Source organism: Cervus canadensis, chromosome 12 (assembly GCF_019320065.1).
Source record: "Cervus canadensis isolate Bull #8, Minnesota chromosome 12, ASM1932006v1, whole genome shotgun sequence".
Lineage (NCBI taxonomy): Eukaryota > Metazoa > Chordata > Mammalia > Artiodactyla > Cervidae > Cervus > Cervus canadensis.
In genome coordinates, this window is record NC_057397.1 from 2,330,770 (window position 1) to 2,358,644 (window position 27,875).

A 27,875-nucleotide genomic window follows, 5' to 3' on the forward strand; every position below is an offset into this window, starting at 1 on the left:
TTTGATCAAACCAAGTCAGTGATGACTCCTTTTATTTATTAGTATAATACCTTTTCAACAAAAAAATGCCCTAAGTACAATCAATAGAAAAGTGATATTTTGACCTTACCATTTTAAACACAGACAATTTTCTCCATACAAATTTCTAGTTAAAGAATACCATACAAAGTAAATTTGAATTGCAGGCCACGTTTGCTTTGGGAGTATATATGAAGTAAGAGGGATGGAGAGGGAGCATCTCCTATAATGCATGTGTAACCATACCTTTTTTTACACATTTTAAAGCACTGCGGTGCTTTGCCTTTATTTTGCCCCTAAAGGATTTTTTTGTTATTGTATCTTTGCTTGAATTTCAATTTGAGTGAAAAGTAGTCATGAGTCCCAAGATGATTGAAAACTTGGTAAAGAAATTGGTTCAAAAGAAGAACTTTCTAAAAAATGGCTCTCTCCTGCCCATTTTCCATCAACCATTATCTACTGTCACCACCTGCAATTACACCATTTCCTTGGGGAGAACTGCAAACTTTTTCTACATTGTATTTTATGTACAGACCACATTTATTTACTTTCAAGTTGGTGATTATGTAAGTTCCCTTTCTTTGTTCAACTGCAGCAGTTCATCAAAGGGTAGGTATAGACAGGCAGGCCCAGGAACCCGCATTGTTATAAGCTCCTCATAGAATTCTCTAACGAAACTAACGTTTGAGAACCATTGCCTCAAGGTCTAAGGTATAATAGGTGACCATTCATCCAGGAGGTTTGTTCTCTGTCTCATTTCCCAGTCCTTTCCCTTCCAACTGTTAGTGTTTGCAAAGGAAAGGCAAATTAATATTATTTTCATGAGCATACTACTATCATTGTGAGGGCAAAACTGAGATTTTTTTAAAAAACTGACATAACCAAATTAAAATCTTTTTTTCCACTCAATTATCCAGTTGTTCACTCTCTCCAGTTGTTGATTCCAAGCAGACTACAAATCAGACAGTTTCTGTATATTCAGATTGAAGACATTCATCAGAGGCACTCATGAACGGTTGTCAGATTTTGGCAAACCTGATCAGAGAAAGGAGAAAAGAAATTCATCATTTATCCACGTACACAGGAAATGCAGTATCTACTTGAATTACTTCATGGCACACACACACACACACACACACACACACACACACAAACACAACTACCTTAAATAATCAGAACTAGGACAGTGGAGCCCCAGGTCTTTCCTACCTACTAGTTCTCTCTCTTTTCTGGAACAGGCTACAGAGCTTTTGGTCCCTAAACCCAGCTTGGTACTTAGCTAACTACTATTTTATATTGTCCTTTTCTCCCCACCCCTTCTAGAATAGAATTCCATACTGGGTAACGGGTGAGTTTTCCCCATGATTTGAGGCTCCCAGGTAGATCAGTGGTAAAGAATCCCCCTGCTAATGCAGGAGATGTGGGTTCTATCCCTGGGTGGGGAAGATCCCCTGGAGTAGGAAATGGCAATCCACTCCAGTATTCTTGCCTGGAGAATTGATGAACCTGATGAGCTCAGGAGGCTGATGAGCCGTAATCTATGAGGTCGCAGCTAAACAACAACAACAAAATTGATTCACTATTCACCAACTATATAAACATCCATTCCTGCATGGGAAAGTAGAAAAAGAGATGTTACCCATTTTGCTACTATGACATCATAAATGCAGAATGGACCCTTCTGATGCTAACTTGTTATTGGCGACATGGGGTACCTCTGATGACCATCATTGGAAAGGGGCCTTTGAGCCAAAGGTGAGCAGTACAGACAGTCCCCAAACTCGAAGACTTTAAATTTAACCAGGAAGGCAGTTGAGTAAGAACTGCATGATGTTATGAAAAGAGATGTGACTTGAGAAGTATAAAATGTTAAAAAAACAAGCATGCTATCTATCTATGTGCGGTGCAGGACAGGTACGGAAGGGCTGCTCCACAATGTTGAACCAAATACAGTGCTTGTCCTCAGCTCCCTTAGATTCTCATCCTTGGTTCTTGGAGGAGACTTATGAGTCACTCTTGACTCCTGATGCTAATAATCATGTCTTTGGCTTATTGGTTTCTGGATATGTTTATATGTGAGGAAGAGGGTTGCAAAATCTTTAATGTACAGGCTCAGAACTCTTGGCTCTAAAGGAAGTACTTTAAGAAATGATGCAGCAAATATATTCAATGAATATTTATGGAGTACAGTACCTACTCTTTTCAAGGCATCAGATACAGAAATGAAGTCAATAGTCCTTGTTTTCAGATCTTAACTGCAAGAGTGTGTGTATATCAGGTCAGAAGGGTGGGAAACAGGTTTAAAAAAAACCAGAGGGAATGAGAGAAAAACAAGTTGAAGTATGTATACAAGTAATCAAAGAAGTGATCTTGTTCCATAAATGAGACACAGATGAGAGTGTTTAAAATGGAAATATCATTCTGGCCTTGATATAATTTCTTTTAGGAGGAGCACAGAACAGTGGGAGATGCCCTTAAAGCAACAGATGACAAAACCCCTGCAGCTCAGACACTGGCTGATCCAACCAGCCTTCCCTGCCCACCCTCGTCATCTCTCCTGGTCTGGCCAAACATCTACCCTGATGGTCCCATAGCCTCTGTGCTAACTCTGTACTTGCACTTGTTGCCTTAAAAACACAACTTCACCTTGCCCTTCACAAGTCCTTCTAATTAGACTCAAATCTTGAGGCGTTGGCATCGTAACCCTGGCACTTAACAACGGTGTCTGACCCCTGGCAGAGGCTTCATAAACGTCTGCTGAGCATTACTGGACACCCAAAACAGAATACATTGTGAGTTCTAAATGAAGATAACGTTAGGTTAAGCAAGGCCACTTTAGAAATCAAGGCATAAAGGTTCTTACAAACCATCTTTCCAAGACTTTCTTAGTTAATGTGCAAAGGATTATCTGAAGAGGTAATTAAAAATAAAGAGCCCCTCCCCCACAAATTTGGATTTGGAAGTCTGGAATTGGAATCCATACAGCTGGTTTCAAATGAACTACCCAGTTGATTCTAGAGCAGATGTCCCCAATGCTGTGCTTTGAGAAACTCTGCCCTCATTACAGAGCTTTCTAACAAGATGATACTTGTTCTGATTAATTGTACATATTCATCTTGAAACCCAAAGAAATGGATTTATACAATGTACACCAACTGACATCTCTGTGAGCTGGGTTACAAAACAACTCTGCCGTTGAATCTTTTGTTCAGACATTATATGTTAGTCCAGTCCAGCTTGCACCAAAAGCTGAGCACCCATGCTCATCTACAGTTAACCTCGTGTGAGATAGGCCTGCGTGCAGCCCCACAGCTAGAGGGAGAAAATTGGGTATCTCAGGAAGGTTTTACTTTATTTTACTTTTAAAACATTTTTGCCCATGCCATGTGGCATGTGGGATCTTAATTCCCCAACTGGACCGCCAGGTAAGTCCCTCTTAGGAGGATTTCAAACAAACGTCACTAATTTAATGAACTTGAGCCAACTCTGGGAGATAGTGGAGGACAGAGCAGGCCTGCAGGCTTCAGTCCAGGGGATCGCAAAGAGTCAGACACAACTCTTAGTGAATGAACAACAACAACATTAATTTATAAGGACTAAAGAATAAGGGTTTCTCTGGTGACCTCAGGATCCAATTTTCTACCTATCAGGTTAGATAAAACTTAGCTCTACCAACGCTTGTCCCTAGAAACCTGGAATGCCAGGAAATGAAGGAAAACATTGCTCAGGGTGTCAGTAAATCAATATTGGCTGGAGTCCAAAACAAAATAAATCTTTGCTAAGCCCCGCTGTGATTTCAGAGTTAAATACAAGGATTTCATAAATAGGGCAACGGAGTGTCAAGAGCAAAGGCCAGTAAACTAATTTGAATTACAGACCTCAGCCTCCAAGCTCTGGGACTTTGCCTCTGAGAGCCATATTGAGGTGAAAGTAAATAAGACAATCCGTCTTGCAAGGGGAGGGCGCTTTGCAGACTGTTTGAGATTCTGTGAGCATCTCACCCAGACCCCAGTAACCCTTTGAAATATGCTGAACTATGCAGTCAGAATACAGGGGCATCGTTAAGTCGGTGAGAGATGGTGGAGAAATCACAGTTTGTAACAGATCATTTCATGGACAGTTTGCCAGTTCTTTAGGAAAGTTTAAGATAAAGCCCTTTTAATGTGAGGTGTTTATGAAGTACAGTGCTATATAATCTATAAAATCCCTTCAAAGACTATTAAAAATTTTTTTTAAGTCACGTTATTTCCTAAGTTTTGCTGCCTTAAAAATTAATTCTATCTATTTTGGTATAAGTATTTAGGAGACAGGTTGGTAACAGAAATTATTCTTCAGGACAAAGAGTTAGGACCTTTCCTGCATGTAGTCATTGCCATTCACTGCTCAGCAGAAAGCTTTCTCAGATGGCAGATTATGGTTATCTTTGTACAAACAATGCTAACACAAGAGATACTTACCAAGTGCAGCTGGTGGCTTTGAAATAGCTGGCAAGGCTGAAAAAGGATGACTTGACAACATCTTGGAGGAGAAAGAGAAAATATTTTTATTATTTTTTTTAATTTTGAGAAAATATTTTTAAATCCAGATAAAATATGGGAATCAGAGCAGTAACGTGGGAAATAGTTACTTACAAGCAATGATTATCACCAAGGAACACGAGAAGACACTGGCTATGATTCCTCCCAGAAACCACCTGAAACAGCAGAATTGCTCAGGCTTAGCAACTGATTGTATATTTCCAACACATGAGATGTTCTTTTAGCCTTACTATAGATGAATGGATTTAGGATATACTATAGAATGACAATAATCGAAACAGTGTAGTGTTGGCAAAAGGATAGAAATACAGCTGAATGGAAAAGAATAGAAAGCCCAGAAATAGATACAAGTTAAGCGATTTTTTTTAATGTTTAAAATTTTTGTTTATCTATTTTTGGCTGTGTTGGGTCTTCATTACTCTGTGGGTTTTTCTCTAGTTGTGGCGGGTGGGGTCTGCTCTTCATCGTGGTTTGTGGGTGTCTCAGCGCTGTAGGCTTCTTGCTGTGGAGCATGGGCTCTGGCGTGCAGGGGGCTTCGGGAGTTGCGGCACATGGGTTCAGTAGTTCCGATCCCCTCTCTCTAGAGCACAGACTCAGTAGCTGTGGCCCAGGGGCTTAGGTGCTCCGAGGCATCTGGGACCTTCTTGGACCAGGGATGACACTTGTGTTTCCTGCATTGGCAGGTGGCTTCTTCACCACCAAACCACCAGAGAAGCCCGAGTTAAGTGAGTTTTAACAGAAGTGCAAAAGCAATGCAATAGAGAAAGGAGACTCTTTTCAACAAATGCTGTCGAGTTGTTTAGATGTGCAGAAGCATGAAACTACACATAGACATCACACCTTAACATAAAATTCAACTCAAAATGAGTCATAGACTGAAATGTAAACCACAAAAGTGTGAAACTTCTAGAAAAAAACAAAGGAGAAAATTTGTATGCTTAAGGTTTCATAACCTTGACAAAAGAGGGTGTTAAACTTTCAGGTTTTTGTCAATCTAATGGGTGATTTATCACAGAGTGGATTTTTTTTTTCTTTTTAAAGAATAATATCTTTATAGCTTTGTGCTCAAAATACGAATAGTGGAAGAGATTACAAATAAATATAAAGGCAAAAGGAAAATATCATGAAAAAAATCCCGCCACCCTGAAGCATTCATTATTAAAGTGTGACAAATATCCTTTCAGACATCTTTTTATAGGCATTTTAAAAACTTAAAAAATTGAGGTTTCTACATATAAACTGCCAAAATCTCCTAACTCCAAAACTGCTGACCTGCTACCAAAACATATATGGGGAAATTTCAGGCACTCAGGTAAGGTTAAAATAACTCATCAGAGATTTTTAATTGCTACCTGCCTATGCAAGAGAAATAGTTAGTTTGAATTCAGACAAGTTAACTGCCTGCTTAAAAAAAAATCAGTACAGGTGTACCTTGAAGATATTGCAGTTTCAAAGACCACTGAAATAAAGTGAATATCATAATAAAGCAAATTGTGTGTATATTTGGTTTCCCAGTGCATATAAAAATTATGTTTACACTATAAAGTGTTCAATAGCATTATATCTTAAAAAATGCATATACCTTAATTAAAAAAGACTTTATTGCTGAAAAAAAATGAGCTTTAACAAATGTACATTAAAGCATATAAAGAGTTTTAGTGTTATTTTAAAAGTAAAAAACTTGCCATCACCCAAATCAAGAAATAAAATATTTTTAACACCCCATAAGTTTTCCTTTACTGATTCTTCCTACTTTACTCTCCCAAGTTAACCACTATTCCCACATCTATAGGAACTGATTGGTTTTGCCTTTTCTTGAATTTTTTATTTATATACTTGTGTCTGTCATCTTTCACTTACATAATAGTTCTGAGGTTCATCCATGCTTTGCCCATAGGAAGAGTTCTTTTTTTGAAAAAAAAAAAAAAATCACTAAACTAAAATCAAAAACTAAACTTTTTACTTTAGAATAACTAGATATACAGAGAAGTTGCAAAAAGTAATACAGAGGGTCCTCAAATATCCCTCATCCATCTTCCCCTGTCATCAGCATCTTAGATGGTGCCTTTGTCATAATTATAAGGAACCAACACTGGTGCTTCACTAATAACTCAACTCCACACTTCATTTGAACTTTACAGCTTTTCCCTAATTGATCCACTTTCCAGCATCTTACATAGGATATTACATGACATTTAGTCATTTTGTGTCCTTAGTTTGGGCTGTGACAATTTCTCAGACTCTCCATAGTTTTGATGACTTTGACAGTTTTGAGGAGTACTGGTCAGATAATGTGGAGTGTCCCTCAATGTGGGTTTTTCTTGTGACTGGGCTTCCCTGGTGGCTCAGTGGTAAAGAATTCACCTGCAGTGCAGGAGACACAGGTTAGATACCTGGGTTGGGAAGATCCCCTGGAGAAGGGAATGGCAACCCACTCCAGAATTCTTGCCTGGAAAATTACATGCATAGTGGAGCCTGGCAGGCTACAGTCCCTGGGGTTGGAAGAGTCAGACCTGACTTAGCTACTAGACCACCACCACCACCATGTTTAGACTGGGGTTTAGAAGACCCTCGAGGTGAAATGCCACTCTTCTCATATCAAGGTGGTGTTTGTCAGGCTTCTCAACTGTCAAGTTTCCTTTGCCTCCTCTTTCCAAACACTACTTGTTGGAATCAAGTTTCCAAAGGGAGTCAAGTTCTCCTCTTAAGGGGGAAGTTTCTACATAAATTAACCCAAGAGGAACAATCCATTAATAGTCCTGTGAAATAAAGAAAAGTCTCCATGGTCAGCTAAGTTTGGGAAAAGCTAAGTTAAGTAAAGCTGAACAGGTTTCTTCACCATGTTATTTCACTGCGCCTTTATTATGCTAATGCACTCTGTGATTCCCCCAACTTGGGATATATAATGCAGAATTCTGCAACTTTATTTTTAACTACAGGACTCCCCCCAACCCCTTTTTGTTCTTTTGGTCCCATTATGATCTAAAAATACTTTCCAAACCTCATAATTATCTGGGAAGCTGTTTTAAAGTACGGATTCTCACTAGACCTAAATTGGTATCTCCAGGGATGGGATCCAGGACTTCGTATTTAAAAATACAACTCTCCCAAGTGATGTGAGGTACTTGACCATCAAGAGGAAGGACTTGAGGACAAGCAGCATGTACTAACCAGTGTACAAGGACCACAAGACCCCAGGATGTATCATTCATTCCTGTTTCATTTGTTCAACAAATATCGAGGAGGTCCTAGCACAATATCTCTGTTCTCAAGGAACTTACAATCTTGTAGGGAGACCTAGATCATTCACTTTTAAACACATGAACATAGAATAGGTCAGGTGGTGATAAATGCTCTGGAGAAAAGCCAAGTGAGATGTGTGTGACAGAGAATGGTATTCTGTCTCTATATGGTTGTCAGGGAAGGGCTCTCGACCGATGTGACATTTGAACAGACAACCAGAAAGAAGTAAAGGCACATGTTATTGTTTCTCCAGGGAAAAGAGACTGTAGTAGACAGAATAAATTGCAAGTGCAAAGGCCTTGAGGCACAAGTGGGCTTAGCACAGAAGGGACTTGATGACTGCCCCGGAGACTTGGGTAAGAAAAGAATAGGAAGGACACGCTGGACAGAGGGTAGAACAGAAACATGCCTATAATCAGGCAAGCACATTATGTCCTCTGAGACGCTGAGAAGACATTTTATGTGAGGTTATGAAAATATAATGGGAAAGATGGAGTCCCAGTGGGAACTCCAAGTGCCCTAGTGGGGATGTCATATGCCCTTGAACTCCATGTAGGGTTACCTAGATTATATCTGTAACTGGGAGTCACTGAGGATTTAAACAAAGGATAATGCATGGTACAAATCCAATTTCTAGCAAGATCCACCGCCTTTGGTGTGTTTTGTGAGATAATGGGAGGAGGGAGGTAGTAGATAAAAAGCCAATGGACAGAAAAATGGACAAATCTTAACCACAGAGCTACCTAAAATGCTTTGTGGAATAAGGCAAGGAAATCATCAATCAATTACAGCTTCATTAATTATGAAACACCACTGCACGAACATAAAAAGCTAAATTACCTTGCACAGGCAGAAATGATTAAGCATGCAGCAAGCAGAATTGCTTGAAAGGAGACCTCTCGTAACAAACTGGTTTCTAACAGGAAAAATAAAAAATAAATGAATTAGAAATCATCGTTGATTAAGTAATCTTGGAACAACAAAATCATACTAAAACTATTTTTTTGATACACCAAAAAAAAAAAAAAGGTTTTCAAATAATTTGTCCTAAGTAACATGATTAAGAGCTTCCCCCATGCCTCGGTGGAAAACAATCTGCGTACAATGTGGGAGCCGTAGGAGATGGGGGTTTGAGCCCTGGTTCTGGAAGATCCCCTGGAGGAGGGCATGGCAACCCACTCCAGCATTCTTGCCTGGAGAATCCCATGGACAGAGGTGCCTGGTGGGCTACAGTCCACAAGGTCACAAAGAGTTGGATACCACTGAAGTGACATGGCATGGCACGGCAATAAGATCAAATTATCAAATGCTGTTATAGGGCCTTTCATTAGAAATTTTCTGAAAAGTATCAGTTTCTACCTAACACTTAAAACATAAGCAACTGCACTACATAGACAGTTTGGGGCTTGCCTTTTACCTCAATGTTGGCAAAAGGCTTTGTAGAATTGATGCTAATGTCAGAAATCTAACTGGGATGATGATTATAATATTAAAGTCTAAAATGTATAGAGTGCCTTATAACTCACAAAGAGCTTTCATACATCAGTTCATGTCATCAATACTACCAGATTGGGAGGCAGGAACCATGATCACAGTTCTGCAAAGGAGAAGACCAAATTTCAAGTGATGAAATTTATCCAAGGTCACGGAGCTGTGTTGCCAGAGCCAAGATTGAAAAACCACATCTAGCCAGAACATCATGTTTCATCCAAAATAGGGTGGGTAAGAGAATGGCAACTTGGCATAGTGGGAGTCTCTAAAGGACTAAAAAAGAGAATAAATAGTCTGAACTATTTGTCCTTGCAAAACTCTTCACTATCTTAAAATACTTCAGTGCTACTGAGCCATGGTGGAAATGACTGCAAATCATCCAGCAGTTATAAAAGGAAGAGTTAAACCAATTGTGACTCTGAGTCTTATTTTAACCACCTAAAAGGAATCAGAGCTGCTTTAAAGATGACCACGTAAAGATCTAAAGGAAAATAGAACAGATCTCAGCTTCGTTTTTGCCAAATGCTTCAAAAGCCCAATTTTGCAAGTTGTTTAAAACTTGTAAGGACTTCGAGCTCTGCATGTACTTATTTTTGCTATTTACGTTCTGAATTGAGACTGAGTCAGCTTACAAGAACCTACTTAGTCCATAATATGGGCAAGACACTGAAGATAGGCAAATGCAAAATATAGCAGTTGTGAATGACATCACTGCACATATATAGTATTTCATATTAATATATACAGAGATTTAAATAAGTTATTATGGGTTCAATAGAATGCTCAACCATCCTTCTAAAGTGTGTTTCTATTCTTAGCCTCCTCTGATCTCATGTGGAATTTGAAACATATTTTCTCCCAGAAATAAGTGTAGGTTGACAAACTGCAAAGATCCCTAGACTTGAATACTGAAGGAAGACTGGGTTTAAATTCATGTTCTATAAAGACATACGTTGTGATTGTGGACAAGGTGTTCATTGATTCACTCCATCAGTAGCCATTCTCTTAGCATTAATTTTGGCTTAGCTCAAGTGTAAACTCCTTCAGGAAGTCTTCTTGGATGTCTTCACCTCCCCATCGGCCCTTAGTTGCTCTGTCTTTGAAATCCCATTATACCTCATGCATGTCTCCATCAACAAATTTTCCACAATGAATTAAAATTATTGTTCTCTTTCTCTCTGTTTCCCCATCAGACTATTGAGAACAGCTGGCATCTATTTGCTGTTCTTCAGCAGCAGTGCCCATATTTTCCTTGAGAAGTCCCTTTTCCCTGCCTCCTAGTGCATGGTTCCAGTGGACAGACTGATTTCCCTCCCAGCCTTTGATGCACTCCAGTCCACTTGGAGCTTCACATGCACGCATGTATGCTGTCACTTCTGTCATGTCCAGCTCTTTGCAGCCCTCTGGACCATAGGCCCGCCAGGCTCCTCTGTCCATGGGATTCTCCAGGCAAGAATACTGGAGTGGGTTGCCATGCCCTCCTCCAGGGGATCTTCCCCACCCAGGGATCGAATCCACATCTCTTATATCTCCTGCAGTGGCAGGCAGGCTTTTTACCACTAGCATCACCTGGCAAGCCCCTGGATCTTCATATACTTACTGACAAAGGGATAGGTTTTGTCATGTAATTGGGACCCTTCCAGAACCAAGGTAGCCAGCCCTCTTTTCCTAAGTCTAGAGTCTGTTTCTGCTGACTTTGAATGGGGGAAGTTGCAGGCACAGAGCCAGCAGAACTACCATGGAGTAATAAAGAGCATTTCAAAAAGTAAAGTGGACAGAGGAAAAGAGACTTGAAGAGACTGGCAGAGACCTGGAATTTTTGCCTGGAATGTTTATTAATATGAACCAATACATTCAATGACTGATCAATCCATTTTGAGTTGGGTTCTCCTCCTCTGGAACTCAAAAAACCCTGACTGATAAAATGATGCCAGGCACACTTACACCTTTAGCATATGGATCAGTACCTCAAACAGTCTGCACACTCAAAACCTACATGAAGGAGATAAAATGACATCAAATGGAGACCTCATCCACTCAGGGCTTCACAGCCAAGTGAAGCAAAGGAAGATGGCGCTGAGAGAGATACACGGTGCTGGGGGCTACAGCATCTCCGGGAAGCCAAGTGCTACCTCCAACCGCCAGCAGGGGGCAGAGAAGGCCCCACAGAGGCGGCCTCCTCTGAACAGGACCTTGAAGGAAGAGCGGGGGTCTTCCGGGTATATAGCCGTGGGAGACAGTCCAGACACAACAAAGAACTGGTACAAAGGCTGACTTGGCCTACCGGAAGTTGAGTATTCTATTCTGTAAAATGGAGACAGCTCATTTAACTGGTCCACCACTCTCTTGGAGGCCCTGTTCTGTGCCAGGCACTACATGGGCAGTTGGGACTCTGCAGATGCCTAAGGTATGGTCACCACCATCCTGAAAGGGCTGACGGCCTGATGGGGGAGATACGAAAGTAAACATTCAAGAACAGTACAAGAAATGGCAAGAGAGAGGGGAGTCCTGAGACCTGGAGGAATACAAAAAGGGGTCATTGAAGACCTCGTCCCCAGAAAACAGGGTGACTCCCTGGAGGAGGTGGGACACGAAACTGTCAGCAGGAAACTGTCTAAACAATAAACACTGCTGCCTGGTCATCCTGACTCCTGGAAAGGGAATAAAAAAGTTCCTCAACATCTACCTAATAGCTGCACTGGGAAGAAAATGAAGCAGGGCATGTTGGTCTTTGGGAGTGGAAGTGGTCAGTGAGATAAATATTCAGGATTTGAGGAAGGTGAAGAAAGAGAAGACATTATTTTTTCATTTAACCTCCATCTTAGGTAATCATAACATCACATGTTTGGAGCACTTCGTATACATGGCTCATGATGCTAAGTGCTGGATGAGGATTATTTCAATCATTTATTGATACAGGGTAGGAACTATGATTATCTCCCTTTACAGATGAAAAGGTGACGTTTTGGAGAGTTGGGTAAACTGAAGTGGGAGCCGGGCTTTGAAACTTGGCAAGCTGGGGACAAGACAGCACCTTGAGGCAACACTGTGTGCAAACCTGGTCCATCCAATATTAGCATAGAGATTAAGGAAGATGCTTGCTGAATTTATTTCAGATTTACTACTGACAGCAAGCATCAAGGCCTTGATATCTTTTGACTTTCGTTGTCAGGGGCATAGCAAGAAAGAATGTTCTGTCTCTTGTTTATTTTCTTTTTTTTTTTTTTTTAAATTTTTTTATTATTTGGAGGCTAATTACTTCACAACATTTCAGTGGGTTTTGTCATACATTGATATGAATCAGCCATAGATTTACATTTATTCCCCATCCCGATCCCCCCTCCCACCTCCCTCTCCACCCGATTCCTCTGGGTCTTCCCAGTGCACCAGGCCGGAGCACTTGTCTCATGCATCCCACCTGGGCTGGTGATCTGTTTCACCATAGATAGTATACATGCTGTTCTTTTGAAACATCCCACCCTCACCTTCTCCCACAGAGTTCAAAAGTCTGTTCTGTATTTCTGTGTCTCTTTTTCTGTTTTGCATATAGGGTTATCGTTACCATCTTTCTAAGCATATATCAAACACACAGCTAGATATGAAGACGATGATCACAGACACCTATGTACGCACGACTCAGCTTTAGTCATGTTTAGCATTTTGCCAAATGTCTTCAGGGTTCTTAAAAAACAAAGAAAACACTGCAAATCCAGTCCTTCTGGGACCTCTAAGATGACTCCTCCAGGCCAGTCACCTCCTCTGCGGATGCATCACCTGGATGCAGGCTAATGCCAGCACCTAAGGAGACGTTAATCACTTCCGGGCCCTGAAAGGAGGAATTATGTGGGTGCAGCAAAGGTTTAAAAAAACTCACTTGGATGATCCAACGTGTCTTCCTGGAAACGTTCAGAAGCCGTCCACTGGGACTGAGGAGACGAGCCATAGGAGTTTTCTCTGGGTCTCCGAGAGGCAACGGGGCCAGAAAAGGAGGCTTTCACAGACTCTGCGTTCAGCTTCTGTGACTCCCAGTCATCAGTCAGAGAACAGTCAAAATCACCTCCTGGAAGAGCAGAGGGGTTCAGAGTGTGTGTATGTGTGTGTGTGTGTGTGTGTGATTTCTGTGGCTCTAATGATTGTAGCAATAGTCTCAAGAAGCACAGAGAATTGGAAATGAATGAGCAGAAACATTTTTTCCTAACCTCTATTTCCATGGAGCATAAAGTGACAAAGGGGAGATGACAGCAGAGAGAGAGCCAGAGGCAGCCCACAGGCGACAGCCTCCCAAGAAGGCGCCAAGCCCGAGACGTTTGGGAAGGGGAGCCAAGGTCGAGGGGAAGGCCAGAGCTTCATGGGCCTGGGGCAGGCAGAGCCATGGAATCGTTCACTGCAGAATATTGTATAACTGCGTACACGATGCAGTTCGGGAGGCTGGGAGTCGGAAGTCAGAGTAGACAGTGCTGTGAGCCAGCATGGCTGGGCAGGGACAGGCACACTGGCCCACAGTTAGGAGCAAAGAGGTCATCACTGCGTGGAAACCCGGCAGAAGGTGTCCAGATGGAGCCCAGGAGGGAGTGTCTGAGTGCTTGAGCGGAAACCTGAAGGCCGAGGAGCAGTACTTCCAGAGAGACAGAAGGAAGAGTGAAGGCCAGGAAGAGACAGACAGACAGAGGGGGAGGGGAGAGGGGGGAGGGGGAAGGGGGAAGGAGGGAGGGGGAGGAGGGAGGGGGAGGAGGGAGGGGGAGGAGGGGGGGAGGGGCAGAAAGAAGGGAAAGAAGAAAGAAAGACATCAGCCCCCAGGCAGAATGTGGCGGGCTCCCAGAAAAATGAGCTCTGCTATTTGGCCAGACAGGAGCCCCTGAGTGTGGGCAGTCCTGGAGGATGGATCTGGCTGGATGGCTAGTGCTGTGCTTAATCATTCAGTCAGTCATGTCCGACTCTTTGCGACCCCATGGACTGTAGCCCGCCAGGCTCTTTGGTCCATGGGGATTCTCCAGGCAAGAATACTGGAGTGGGTAACCTATCCCTTCTGCAGGGGATCTTCCCAACCCGGGAATCGAACTGAAGTCTCTTGCATTTCAGGCTGATTCTTTACCAGCTGAGTTACTTAGAATTGCTAAGCGGGGATCAAAATCATGAAGGGACTCATGGGTCATGCTCACTTTTATCAGATTTATCCTGTGGGCAACTTGGAGGATGGGAGTGCTGTGAGGTGCTTTGTGTGTTGAGGAGCTCACTCAGCAGTGAGAGGTGGAGAGAGTCCAGCCCTGTTCTGGAAGCTGGGAGTGACTGTGGAGCTCCAAGAGACTCTTGGGGGTCCTCATATAGCAGTGTTTCTTAACCAGAAGTCATTTCTCTCTCCAGAGGACATCTGACAATGTCTGGAGTCATTTTGGATGGTCACAATTTCAGCAGGGGAGAAGGGATAGGGTGCCACTGGTATCTAAAGGAATAAAGCCCAGGGATGTTGTGAAACCATATTTAATACACAGGACAGGTCTGGTTACTGAACCAGTGAACTGATGCTTTTGGACATGGGAATTCCTGCCAACCCTGCAGGTTCCTTCCTACCCTCCCGCCCACAACTTGCTGCCTCTTGATAAAGCAGTCTGCAGAAGCATCTTTGCCGGTTGTCACAGAAAAAGGAAATGGTAGGAAGTGAACCATGCAGAGTACCCAGTAATTCCCAGGCCGCAGAGGAGGTCCAGGACCTTGTTTACTGCAGCACTAGTCACAACGGCTAAGACACGGAAAGAACCCAAGTGTTCATCAATAGGTGAACGGATAAAGAAAATCCTGCCATTTGCATCATCCCAGATGAACTAGGAGGTTCATCTAAGTGAAATAAGCCAGTCATAGAAAGACAAACACCACATGATTACACTCATACACGAGGTATCTAAAATAGTCAAAATCAGAGAAGCAGAGAATAAAAGGGTGGCTGCTGGGGGTGAGGGGGGGGGAGCTAAGGGGAATTGTTCAACAGATATAAGGTGTCAGTGATGCTAGATGAATAAGTTCTAGAGCTCGGCTACACATGTGGCTATAGATATCAATGTAGTATTTTATGTACTTCAAAATGTGTTGAGAAGGTAGATTTTTTTTTCTTAGCACACACACACACACACACACACACACACAAAAACCACAAACAAACTCTACAAAAGACAGAAAACTCCACAAAGGGACACAAAGAAACTCTGGGAGGTGTTGGATGTCTGTTCCTTGACTGTGGTGATGATATTACAGGGGGTTTGCAAATATCCCACATCATCACAGTGTCCATATTAAACATGTACATTTGCGTATGTCAACTGCGCTGTGCTTAGTCACTGAGTCACGTCCGACTCTGTGTGACCCCATGGACTGTATTATTCTCACTCTGAATCTCGCAGTGTTGGAGGGACGTTAGGCTCTGATATCTTGAGTAAAGATCATATACAGCCAATACTGACCTTGAAAACCTCATGTAAATGTCCAATTGGTAGAGTTGTATAAAATGTGTGTGGTGTGGCATGCGTTAGTCGCTCACTCCTGTCTGACTCTTTGTGACCCCGTGAACTGCAGCCTTCTAGGCTCCTCAGTCCTTGGGATTCTCCAGGCAACAATACTGGAATGGGTTGCCACTTCCTTCTCCAGGGTATCTTCCCCACCCAGAGATCAAACCCAGGTCTCCTACTTTGCAAGTGCATTCTTTACCATCTGAGCCACCAGGGAAGTCTACATATATATATATCTCAACTATATCTCCATAAAGCTGTTCTTAAAAAAGAGAGGAAGCTGTGTGGTCATATTTACATGGAAGTGAGGAGGAACTGGTACCTTTGGTGGCTGATTATGTATTCAAGAGTGGCATTGAACTAAGATCTGGGGAGACGTGATGAGGATGTGACAACACTAAAAATATTCCTGTGCCGTTGCCCAAAGCCGCTCTGTTGAACTTAGGCTTTGCCGCTGAGAGTTAGATGAGATAAAAATGTATCTCATGTAGAATTCTGGAAATATTGCACAGAAATTTCTAAAAGAAAATTCTAAAAGAAGAAATGGCATTAAAAGGAGAAAAAATGATAAAAAATTCTTACAGACAAAAGAGTCTTAACAAAAAATGATCAAGGAATTTTCATCTCTGAAAAGACATAGTTTTCCCCCAATTCACACTTCCCTTCACTGACATTTTTTTCCCCCTCTAACCTTAATAATAAATGAAAGGGGCTTTCCTAGGGGGCTCAGTGGTGAAGAATCCACCTGTCAGTGCAGGAGACACAGGCTCGATCCCTGACCCAGGAAGATCCCACACTCTGCAGAGGAACTAAGCCAGTGTGCCGCAACAATTGAGACTGTGCTCTGGAGTCCAGAAGCGGCAACTATGGAGCACACATGCCGAAACTACTGAAGCCCTCATACTCTAGAGCCCGTGCCCCAACACAAGAGAAGTCACCACAATGAGAAGCCCACGAACTGCCCCTAGAGTAGCCTCCAGCTTGCTGCAACTAGAGAAAAGCCCGTGTGCAGCAACAAAGATCCAGCACAGCAAAAATTAAATAGAAAAACATGTTAAAAATAATAAATGAAAGAATCATCATGCAGTAAGTAAGTGAAAGTTGCTCAGCCACCTCTGATTCTGTGGGACCCTATGAATTGTAGTCCAGCAGGCTCCTCTGTCCATGGGATTCTCCAGGCAAGAATACTGGAGTGGGTTGCCGTTTTTTTCTCCAGAGGATCTTCCCTACCCAAAGATCAAACCTGGGTCTCCTGCACTGTAGGCAGATTCTTTACCATCTGAGTTACGAGGGAAGCCCTGCATAATTCAGAGAACATATCAATAAATAGTTCTTTGGGATTATATTTGAAGATATTAATTTCATTCTGTTTCTCTTGGTTTATTTAAATTGTGTGGTTGGCTTCTGATTTTTTTTTTTTTTTTTGGCTTCTGTTTTAAAAGGATGAATCTATTTCTCCCAAGCAAGTTCCCTATCCTTACATACAAAATAGGCATTATCATTTTCTATAGAGGGAAACACAAAGCCATGTACAGATGTTGCCATCAAAGACATTTATGGAGGAGGCACTAGATCAAGAGAAAACTGTGAACCTCAGATGGGGGTCTTCTCTGAGGTCATCATGTTTTTCTTTCTTGGGACTGGCAGAAATAGAGCTGGAAGTCCTGAAGAATCCTCCCTGTCTAGATCCTGGATCCTCTATCAATATGACTCATGGACTCTGAGGATGCAGTCCAAATTGCAGCATTGGTTCTGGGCAGCCACGAGACACCAGAGCTAGAGAATGAATTGCAGCTAATGAGGAAAGGTGTCTGGATGCAGCTGTGGAAGGGGTGAGCTGAGGATAAACAAAATAGGCAACAACAACAACAACACAAAAAAGCCCATTTTAGCCTGGAAAATGAAGGAAAAGAAAATCAGAGGAAGTAAGTTTTGATTGCATCCATGCCCAGAGAGAAAATGGCAAAACAATTTAATTTTGAATTCTTCTCTCGAGTCTTCTAACTTGTCGATGTTTCCAGAGAAAAAGGAATTGCTGATAAAAGTCACGGGGCTTTGGGTAAATCCGGAAAGCAAGAAGTCTGGGGAAGATTTGATTACAGTTGACAGCAGAGATGAGCGCTTTCAAAGCCCCATGTGCACCCGGATTGACTAATTACTGATTGGGGGTGGGGGGAGTTGATTTTGTTATATTTAGAAGAGATTTGGAAACCATGAGAGTTTTAACAAGATACCTCATGCACGTGCAGCACTGCTGTGGTCCGATTGCTTATATTTTGAAGAAGCAGCAGTGAGAAAACAACATGTGAATTTCCAAATATGTGAAACTCTGCCTTTAGCGTGGCGATTCCCAAATTTTAAACATCCATGGATAGTTCACCTGATTTTTGCCACCTCCCAGAGCCTTCTTAACTCCTAGCCATTTCATATTTTCTTGGATTGTTTCACCTTTGTCTTTTACTTTAAAGGAAACTTTATATCACTCATTTAAATGCCCTAAAGAAAAAGTAAATGTAAGAACAAGTACAATGAACACGAGACCTTATTTAATTTGCACTAAATATTTTTGTAGGGGAACGCTCCTAGCCTGTTTTTTATTAAAAGAGAGTAATGGAACTGCCCGTGGCTCGGTCTCCGTGCTCCCACTGCTGTGCAGCCACGCGAATCAGCTATGTGTGTTCATGTATTCCTTTCCTCTGAGCCTCCCTCTCACCTCCCCCAGGCCCCATCTAGGTCATCACAGAGCACCGAGCTGAGCTCCCTGTGTTACGCAGCAGCTTCCTACTAGCCTTTCCCATTTTTTCACACAAGATAGAGTGTATATGTCAAAGCTACTCCCTCAATTCATTCAGTTCAGTTCAGTTCAGTCGCTCAGTCGTGTCCGACTCTCTGCGACCCCATGAATCGTAGCACGCCAGTTCTTCCTGTCCATCACCAACTCCCAGAGTTTACTCAAACTCATGCCCATCAAGTCGGTGATGCCATCCAGCCATCTCATCCTCTGTCGTCCCCTTCTCCTCCTGCCCCCAATCCCTCCCAGCATCAGGGTCTTTTCCAACGAGTCAACTCTTCGCACGAGGTGGCCAAAGTACTGGAGTTTCAGCTTCAGCATCAGTCCTTCCAGTGAACACCCAGGACTGATTTCCTTTAGGATGGACTGGTTGGATCTCTGTGCAGTCCAAGGGACCCTCAAGAGTCTTCTCCAACACCACAGTTCAAAAGCATCACTTTTTCAGCGCTCAGCTTTCTTCACAGTCCAACTCTCACATCCATACACGACCACTGGAAAAACCATAGCCTTGACTAGACGGACCTTTGTTGGCAAAGTAACGCCTCTGCTTTTTAATATGCTGTCTAGATTGGTCATAACTTTCCTTCCATTCATTACCACTCTTTAATATGCTGTGTAAAATGGTTTTTGTCTGTATTCATTTTCTGAACTGGGTCTTCAGAAAATAATTTTAAGCTTATCTTACTTTTCTTTTTCCCTTTTCTGATTAGTGCTTTCTGGGTCCTAGCCAAAAAAAATCTGCTTGGTAAAGGTTGTGATGATAATCCTCTAAATTTTCTTCAAGAAGATTCATAGACCCTGTTTTTGCATCTAGGTCTAATATCCACCCCAAATTGGGTTTTGTGTATGGTGTGAATTAGTATTGAAAATACTTGTATGTGTATATAACCATTTTATTATATTTTCTTGATTAAATAAAAATATATAACCATCAGAAAAAAGATATGCTTTGAGTTCCTATCACTATAGTTTTATATATATATATATATGTGTAGATATGTATCTACACATACATCTTTAGATACATTAATATCATATAATGGGTACTACATAATATATATATATTTAATTATACATGTAGCATAAATTTCAATAGGAGTATGTATATGTGTTATAGTATGTATGTATATCTTGTTTTACAAATGAGGAAATTGAGACTTAGCAAAGTTAAGTAACTATCACAGTGTGCCCAAACTAGGACTTGAATTCTGATCCTGGTATCCTTTGTCTACCCATGTCCTGTACAGAAAAGATCGATTGGAAAAAAAAAAAAAAAGATCGATTGGAGACGTGCAGATATGTTCCAAGTATTATCAGCTTAATAATGTGTACATTTAAATTAAGCTATTTTGCATGAGATGGAGATAAATGCATTTGGATAACATAAGTAGTGTGGAGAGAACTTAAAGTGAATATTTAAAAAGTGGCTCATCCTCTATATCAAAACGACCATTGTCTCTGGATTTGGCATTGGTCCAGAACCATGTGGTTGCTACTCCCCATTTGGAAATGCTACCTTACCATGGAAGAAAGAGGTTCAAACTCACCATTTTCTTTGCAGTGATTTGTTTCCAACCTCCTGACCCCCTCCAACCAGACATCCTCACTGGGGGAAGAGTCAACATCATCAAAGATGCTTTCATGCAGCCAGGAATCAGAGGCACTGAGGTTGAAGAGAGAAGAAAAAGAACGGCGGATTCTCCTTTTCTTTCTAAATATTCTGGAGAGAAAAGAAAGTAGTAAGGTGAATAACAAATAGCAGTCAACTCACGGTCAAAGCATAGAATTCAGTGAAAGCAGGCACACGGGGCACGTGTCTATCGCCCAGGTCCCTGAAGCTCATTGCATTTTTTTCCTCTATTAATTCCAGAGAAGTTTCTTAAATTCCTATATGTGTCAAGTGCTTGCATCAGTGTCAAGGATATTGAGATAAGAGACAAAACCTCGGGTCGAAAGACAAAAGTAATGCAGACACAGCGAACACTTTCATTGACCTCATGCTGAACACTTTGATCGACCTCATCCTGTGTCTGGTGTCTTTCTTAGTGATTCACATTATCCTTGAAATAGCCCTGTGAGGTAGGTGCTACTGCTACCCCATATCTCAGGTCAGGAAACTGAGGCACAAAGAAGTTAAATAACTTGTCTGAAGTCATACAGCTAGTAGCTGACATAGCTGGGCTGCAAACCCAGGCAGTCTGGCTCCATCTTTTCTGCCCCTGGTGACTGTGCTGTGCGCATATGTGTTCTGACAGTGTCAACTGGGGCTGCTTTGAGAGCACCAGGAGAAGTATTGCTAATTTGGAGATAAGGAAGGCTTTCTGAGGTAAACAAACAAATAGTCTCATATTGAGTCATGCTAGGAACTGAGGCAGGAAAGGTAAAAAGAGGGAAAATAATGAATGACCTTGACTGTTACGTGAAGGAGCTGGAATTTAACATAAAGGGCACAGATGGCGGTGACCTAATTGGGTTTGCATTTCCAAAAGATTTTGGTTCTCCACATGTCCCCGCTCCCAACAACCCAACAATCCATCCTCTACCTTATAAGCAGTATTATCTTGCTAAGGATGAATCTGACAGTTTGTCAAGGGCTCCTGTCAATCTACAGAATAAAGCCCGGATTCCTCAGGCTGAAACGTAACCCCCTCCATTGAGCCCTGCTTCTGGGTTTAATCTCTTCTCGTGGAGAGCTGTCTTTCCACCCTAAGCTGTATTTCTCCCAAACGACTTGCCATTCCTTACACTGTATCAGGATCTCTTGGGCCTTCATGCCGGTACCCTCTCTCAGGAAGTCCTCTTTCCTACATCCTACTTATCTTAAGCCTTGAATCAACCATCCTCATCTCTAGGAAGCTGGTTTTAATCTATCCTGCCAAAGAAAATGGGCCTCTCTTCCTTCTCCCCTCCGCTACCCTCCATCCAGGCTTCTATCCCAGCACTTCTATTGCTTCATTACTTAAAAAAAAAAAAAAAACTAGTTCATTCTTTTAATTACTTTACTTATTTTTGGTTGTGCAGGGTCGTCATTGCTGTTCGGCCTTCTCTCTAGTTGATCACATGTTACAGTATGCAAGATCTTAGTTCCCTGGCCAGAGATCAAGCCTGCACCCCCTGCCATGGAAGCAGGGAGTCTTAACCACTGGACCACCAGGGGCATCCCAGTTCATTACTTTTGTTCGTTTTCGTGTATCAGCCACCCGTGCTTCTTATGAGCCCATGTACTTCCATGATCTGGAGCAGAAATAGGCTGCTTATGAACAATGTTGAATGAACCAATGAACGAATGAATGAATAATTGACAGATGGTTTGGAATGCAGATCCTTTGACCTAACCTCCTCTACTTACCTGACTAAGTTCTCCTTGTAGAGAACCCTGGTCTGGGAGGGGCTCAGGGTTATGTTGCCAGCTTCGTCGCAGATAAAACTGTCTTCGGTCCAGATGTAGTAGCCGTTGGTGAGTAGTCTGGGACTTCGTCGACAGGTGAACGGGGAGCCTGTCAGGGGATCTCCAGAGCGGCCCTCAAAGGGACTGTCACCATTGAGGAAATCACAGACAGAGCTACAGGGGGGATGAGATAAGCCCTTTCAGTCTACATCTGGTTCATCCAGCCACATACAAACCACACGTGTAGTGACTGTGAAGGAAAACCACCTCTTTGCCTTCCTGATGACCAACTACTTCTGCAATTCTGACGGTGTCTCTCTTAATCCTCTGAGCTTCATCGCTTCACCTGTGAGACTACTGAACTACAGCACGTTTAGTGCTTCTTTCTGTTTTAAACACTTTGATGAAAACTTAGGGCGAATTGGTTTCTTCACCATATGATGCCCCCTCCACCCCGTCCTTGACATGGTCCATTTTCTTGGCTGGAAGAAATTGCAAAACAGCCTACCTGGGATGCTGGAAGCTCAGAGCATCTTTCACTCCTCACCCTTTCTTTGAAGAGCCCTCCAACTGCTACATCCTTACCCTTGTCACTGTAATAGGGAAATTGCAACCACACAGCCACCAGACACTAATGAGTTATAGGAGAACATGCAGTCAAAGAGATCTTTGGGGGGATTTCTCTGTGGTCCAGTGGTCAAGACTGCTTTGCAAAAAAAGAAAAAAAAAATCTGCCTTGTGAGGCAGGGGTTATAGGCTCCATCCCTGGTTGGGGAATTAAGATCCCACATGCAACTAAGCCTGTGTGCTGCAATAGAGAGTCCGACCACTGCAAGGAAAGATCTGGCAGCTGTGACTAAGATCTGATGCAGCCAAATAAATACACAAATATTTTTTTTAAAAGAGGTTTTTGGTTTTTTTTTGGGGGGGTTGCCAATTTCCCTCAGATCAGCTGCATACATGATCACACAGTTACCTTCCCTGATCTGCTATTGAGGGAAGTCCTCTACTTGGTCGCGCTCATCTGTACCTGCCTTAGGTTTGAAAAACAATCACATGTCTATATGGTTGAAATGCAACTTCATGCCTCACCCTTTACTGAAATTCTGAAAAAAAATTTAAGTTTAGAGCTTATTCATGTTATATACAAGATAGATAACCAAAAAGGTTGTACTGTGTAATACACTGAGCAAAATATATTTTGTAATAACCTCTATGGGAAAAGAATCTGAAAAACAATATACATATATTCTGAATATACACATATATATATTCAGATTATATATAACTCAATCACTTGCTTGTACATCTGAAATTATCACAACATTGTAAATCAACTATACTTCAATAAAAAAATTTAAAAACTTAGAAAAATAAACTGGTGCCATCAAAGAAAAAAGACTACTCACAGTTACATGCACTAAAGTTAGCAAAGCACTATTTTAAATGGATGTTAATTTATGGAAAACTTACTATAAGCCTGGCCCCTACTTCATACTTTATCTGCTTTTCACACCCCTCCCTAAAAGTTAATTAGTATCTTCATAGTACAGCAGAAAACAACCAAAAAAAAAAAAAAAAAAAAGAGAGAGAGAGAGATGGAGAACGGCAAATATATTGGGTATTTGACATATCTACTAAGTGTCAGAGTTAAGATTTTGAATCTGGGTCTGTCTGATTCTAAAGCATGCGCTTTTTCCATAAGAGCTGCTTGTTCCTCTGGCTGATTCATTTGATAGTAGCAGGAGGCCCGGAATTTATAAAAGGGGGCAGGTTCTAATATCAGTGCATGATTCCTTTATACCACTGTCATGATTCACAAAATGCTAGAGGAAACATCAACTGATGCCTGTGTAAGAAATAAAAGATAGAGAGGGAGAAAAGAAAAGAAAGGAAAAGATAGAGACTTCTTTGCAGAATTTGAACATAATGGCAGATTCAGCATGTCTTTGAGGAACATGAGATTTGGCTGGCTTGTGCTTTGGTATAGACTTTCATGGCTCTTATAAAATGAGGCTGTTAGGGTTAGGGTTATTTAAAGTATATTTAAGAGAATATCAATTTAAGAGAAAAAGTAACAATACATCAGTATTTGATACGCACCAAACAAAAGCAATTCTCATTTGCCCACACACTCCTCTCCCTTCCAACCTCCATTATTAGGTTAGGCAAGTTTTCAGTTCATATGTGCGTAAGACTGGAAATATATTTCCATATACAAATTGAATGAAAGCTAAAACCAGTATATATATATATATATATATATATATATATATATATATATATATATATACTTTGTGTGGTTTCACCACACAGCTTGTAGAATCTTAGTTTCCTGACCAGGGATTGAACCCAAGGCCATGGCAGTGAAAGCACAGTGTCCTAACCACTAGACTGAGAGGGAATTTCCAGTATTTTAAGTATTTATTTGTTTACTTATTTATTTGGCTGTGCCAAGTCTTAGTTGCCGTATGCAGGATCTTTCAGTTGTGGCATGTGGTATCTAGTTCCCCTACCACGGATGTAACCTGGGCCCCCTGCACTGGGGGTGCAGTCTTAGCTGCTGGATCACCAAGTCAAGAATACAACAAAATAATGCATACAGAAAAAAATCTGACTGATGCTTCATGAGAAAAGTCCCCCGGAATACCTTGGGAGAATGCATTGGGAAGATGGCTCTACAGCATATTTCTCCGACTGGGAAGAATCTGCATAAGCAAATGAGAGAGAAATACAAATTTATCACACTGTATCAACATGCATGATTGCACACAGTGGAGGGTGTGACCAGCTGCTGTCCCAGCCTCGGCAGATTTCAACAGGAGCAACCCTCCAGTGACTCATGACTAACATAACTCGTTCTCAGGACTCTACGGGAGCAAGAGCTCATTCAGGGGTTTCCATATTCTGTCTCATCTCTCCTTCAACACTCTTTGAGAGACTCCTTAGTCTGGACGAGGCAATAATAAACCAGGCTTCCCTGGTGACTCAGCGGTAAAGAATCCACCTGCCAAGGCAGGAAACTCCAGGTTCAGTCCCTGGGTTGCGAAGATCCCCTGGAGAAGGAAATGGCAACCCACTCCAGTATTCTTGCCTGGAAAATCTCAGGGACAGAGGAGCCGGGGAGGGGGGCTACAATCCATGAGGCTGCAGAGTTAGACATGACTTATTAACTGAACAACAACAAAAGTAATAAACCATTAGCATCAAACTGACTCATGAAAAGGAGGAAGAAAACGTCTTGTGGGAAGCTGTTGAAAACCCAAATCAATTACCCAACGTGCTGGTTAGTTTAGCTTACTCAGTCATTTGAGGAATTCAATCATCTGTCTAGATTCTCTCTCATTAGTGCATCTGAAGGCACTTCTGTTACAAAATAATGAGCAGAAGACACTGTTGGAGGAAAAAAATGTCTGTTTTCTATAAATGATTTTCCAATGTATGACACCTGTGAATATTCTTAATTTTTAAAAAAGATTGTGCATTCATTCATCCCGGTTTAACTAAAAGGCTGGCAACAGATTTCAGTTGGGAAAAGCTGCAGTTGATTAATATTCTAAATGCTATTGCAGCATTTTATATTGTATAGAAATGGTGTGAATACTTGTAACAGACAGCCTCAGTGAAACTCGGTTCCATTACTGATAATTAATATCTAAGACAAAGAAAGGAGCTTAGACTTTCAGATTGAGTTGGCTGATTTGAAGGAGAAAACTGTAGGTGTGTGAGGGAGGGTTAGAAGCAGGGTTTGGGGAAAAAAACAAACGACAAGAGGAAGGAAGAAATTTGAAACCACTACCGTTTTAACAACGCCCATATTTTCTGTAAGTAGCTATCAAAATCATTCAGTATTTTTTTTTTAATAGACAAACCATTTTGCATCTTAATGGTAGCTGATAAACAATCTTCTTTCACGTTTATGCACAGGCATCTAAAAAAAAGTGATTTTTTTTTTCCTACTAAAAGGAAAAATACCACATTTCTCTCAAGGAAAGAAATGAAGTCAAAATCATTGCCAAAGTGAATGCTGGCATTTAAGAAGCACAAGCTACTGACAGATGGTTAATGGTATGTGTATCAGCAAAATCAAAGCAGGGAGATTGCTAAAAGGAGTCTAATCATTCAAAAGATAATTGCGTAGAGCAGTTCTCTTACATTTACTTGCTACTGGTGTTGACATCAGTTGAGATATTTGGTACATCTTGGGATGGCTGCTTGTTCAAACTTCACAGATTTTCTGCAGAAGACATTAAAAGAAAAGGTGGATTATGTAGTAAAAATAGAAAGATGATGCCAAAACAGATGGCATCTACTCATGGCACCAGTCAGATTTGTTTACTGAAAGAATACAGAGATAAATGGGGCTGAAGGCAGAGTTGAAGGACCACTGAGCTTGTGTCTGCCTCGATGATTTTATATTTCATTTTCCATTGTCTCACTCAGTGCCTCTAAATAATCTTTTTCTGTAAATAAGGATAACATTTCATTTGGGAAAGCAAAACTTACAAAGGTTGACTTGTATTCAAAATAAAATAATGAAAATTAATTATTTGGTCAAGAAATCCGGAAAAAAAAAAGATTGGTTTTAGAATTCTCTAAATAGATGTATTCGTATGTTTATCATCCAACACACTTCAACCTCATTATCAAGTTCAAACAATGCTAGAAGAGTGGGGACTGTCTTTTGCTTAACACCTCAAACCACTGACAGGTAGTTACAGACAGGGCTGGGGGTCTTTATCGTTACTATCAGTCTGGACATTTCCAAGTAGCATGAGAAGCATTGCACTAAAAATAGTATATTGCTGGGCAGATTTCAAAACTCACCTTTTATGAACATATAATTTACTTTCTCAGTTACAAATTAAACACATATACAAGTTGTGTATATTATGTAAACTTCCATCACTTATCACTCATTGCATGGATCTGCTTTCCACTGATCTTTCAATTTTGTATACATTTTTATTCTAGCAGCATAGTAAGGTAAGACAGAATTCTTCTCTGATTCATCACCTCTATCCACATTTTTTCAAATGTGATAACTAAGATTGTTTCTGTAGCTGTCACACAATTAAAACAAACCCAAATAATTCTATAGATTCAAATTGATTCTTTCAATAAACTAGACACAAAACCTGCCAGACAATATAGATCCTGCCTTACAGGGACCTTAAGAGAAATCAGGAGAACTTTCTGGCATTCCTTGAAAGATCTCTAAATCAAAGCATATGCATAGATTTCAATGGTTTGGAATATAAAATAATACTGTTTGCTCTACAATACTGTACAATAGTATGTCAGTAGTCCTTTCCATTTTTGTCCAACCCAAATTACCCTATGTTAATTTCCCCCAATCATCAAGTTTAATTTTAAGCCAACAAGTTGCACAGCAGAAAGTAAGGTCTTACTGCTACATCTTATTAATTGAAATACAACAGGCTACAGTTAACTAACAGTTAATCAAATATTAGTAACACTGAGAAAGACTTCCGGTGCAGCTCTAAAACTTTTCAAGAAAACAGACCCTATCTATCAGTTCCATGAAAGCAACTCATCTGTCCTGAAAATGTGTCTGTCTTCCTTCCAAAGAAAGTTCCCAGCCTCTTCTTCCAATTGATAAATAACAAAATAGTTACTGAAATATGACGCTTTCTGCGGTTGAGAGTCAGCAGAGAGATCCAGGACTTAGCAGGTCTTCAGCTGAAAATAATGAGAGCGTACCAACAGGTGCAGAAGTCTTTTCACAAAGGGAAACCCGTCTTTCCCTCCTCCTAACAGATAGCTGCACACATCGCCCTGTGCAGGCTTTTGCAGAGAACTTTTGTCTTCAGCAGCCACTTGTTCTTTTGGCTGTTTCCGAGAATAGAAGAGCATGTAGTTCTCTGGAAAGCAGCCTACAACTGCTC

At 41.3% G+C, this 27,875-nt stretch overlaps 1 protein-coding gene across 4 annotated transcripts; it reads right to left on the reverse strand.

Annotated features, from left to right (window-relative positions):
- On the reverse strand, positions 1–27,875 carry TMEM71 (transmembrane protein 71). 4 transcript variants are annotated; one of them, XM_043484070.1, is made up of 10 exons: positions 27,691–27,875; positions 26,122–26,203; positions 24,617–24,674; positions 21,928–22,140; positions 20,126–20,298; positions 13,165–13,350; positions 8,640–8,715; positions 4,650–4,711; positions 4,476–4,536; positions 1–1,053 (listed from the first exon to the last, which is right to left on the reverse strand). In XM_043484070.1, the coding sequence occupies exons 2-10, from the start codon at positions 26,165–26,167 to the stop codon at positions 1,038–1,040; spliced, it is 891 nt and encodes a 296-aa protein (XP_043340005.1). In that variant the 5' UTR covers positions 26,168–26,203; positions 27,691–27,875; the 3' UTR covers positions 1–1,037. The 4 variants fall into 4 exon arrangements, with proteins under 4 accessions (XP_043340005.1, XP_043340008.1, XP_043340004.1 ...); XM_043484073.1 differs by having other exon boundaries at positions 21,928–22,110; positions 27,606–27,875; XM_043484069.1 differs by having other exon boundaries at positions 27,606–27,875.

What these genes read in the sequence shown, in the direction of transcription:
- TMEM71 (XM_043484070.1), bottom strand. Translation starts at nt 26,167, where the DNA reads ATGTACCAAATATCTCAACTGATGTCAACACCAGTAGCAAGTAAAT. An exon ending in TACAAGGAGAACTTAGTCAG is followed by an intron (nt 20,299 to 21,927) that starts GTAAGTAGAGGA and finishes TTTTCTCTCCAG; the next exon opens with AATATTTAGAAAGAAAAGGA. An exon ending in AAATCACTGCAAAGAAAATG is followed by an intron (nt 13,351 to 20,125) that starts GTGAGTTTGAAC and finishes CTGCTCTTCCAG; the next exon opens with GAGGTGATTTTGACTGTTCT.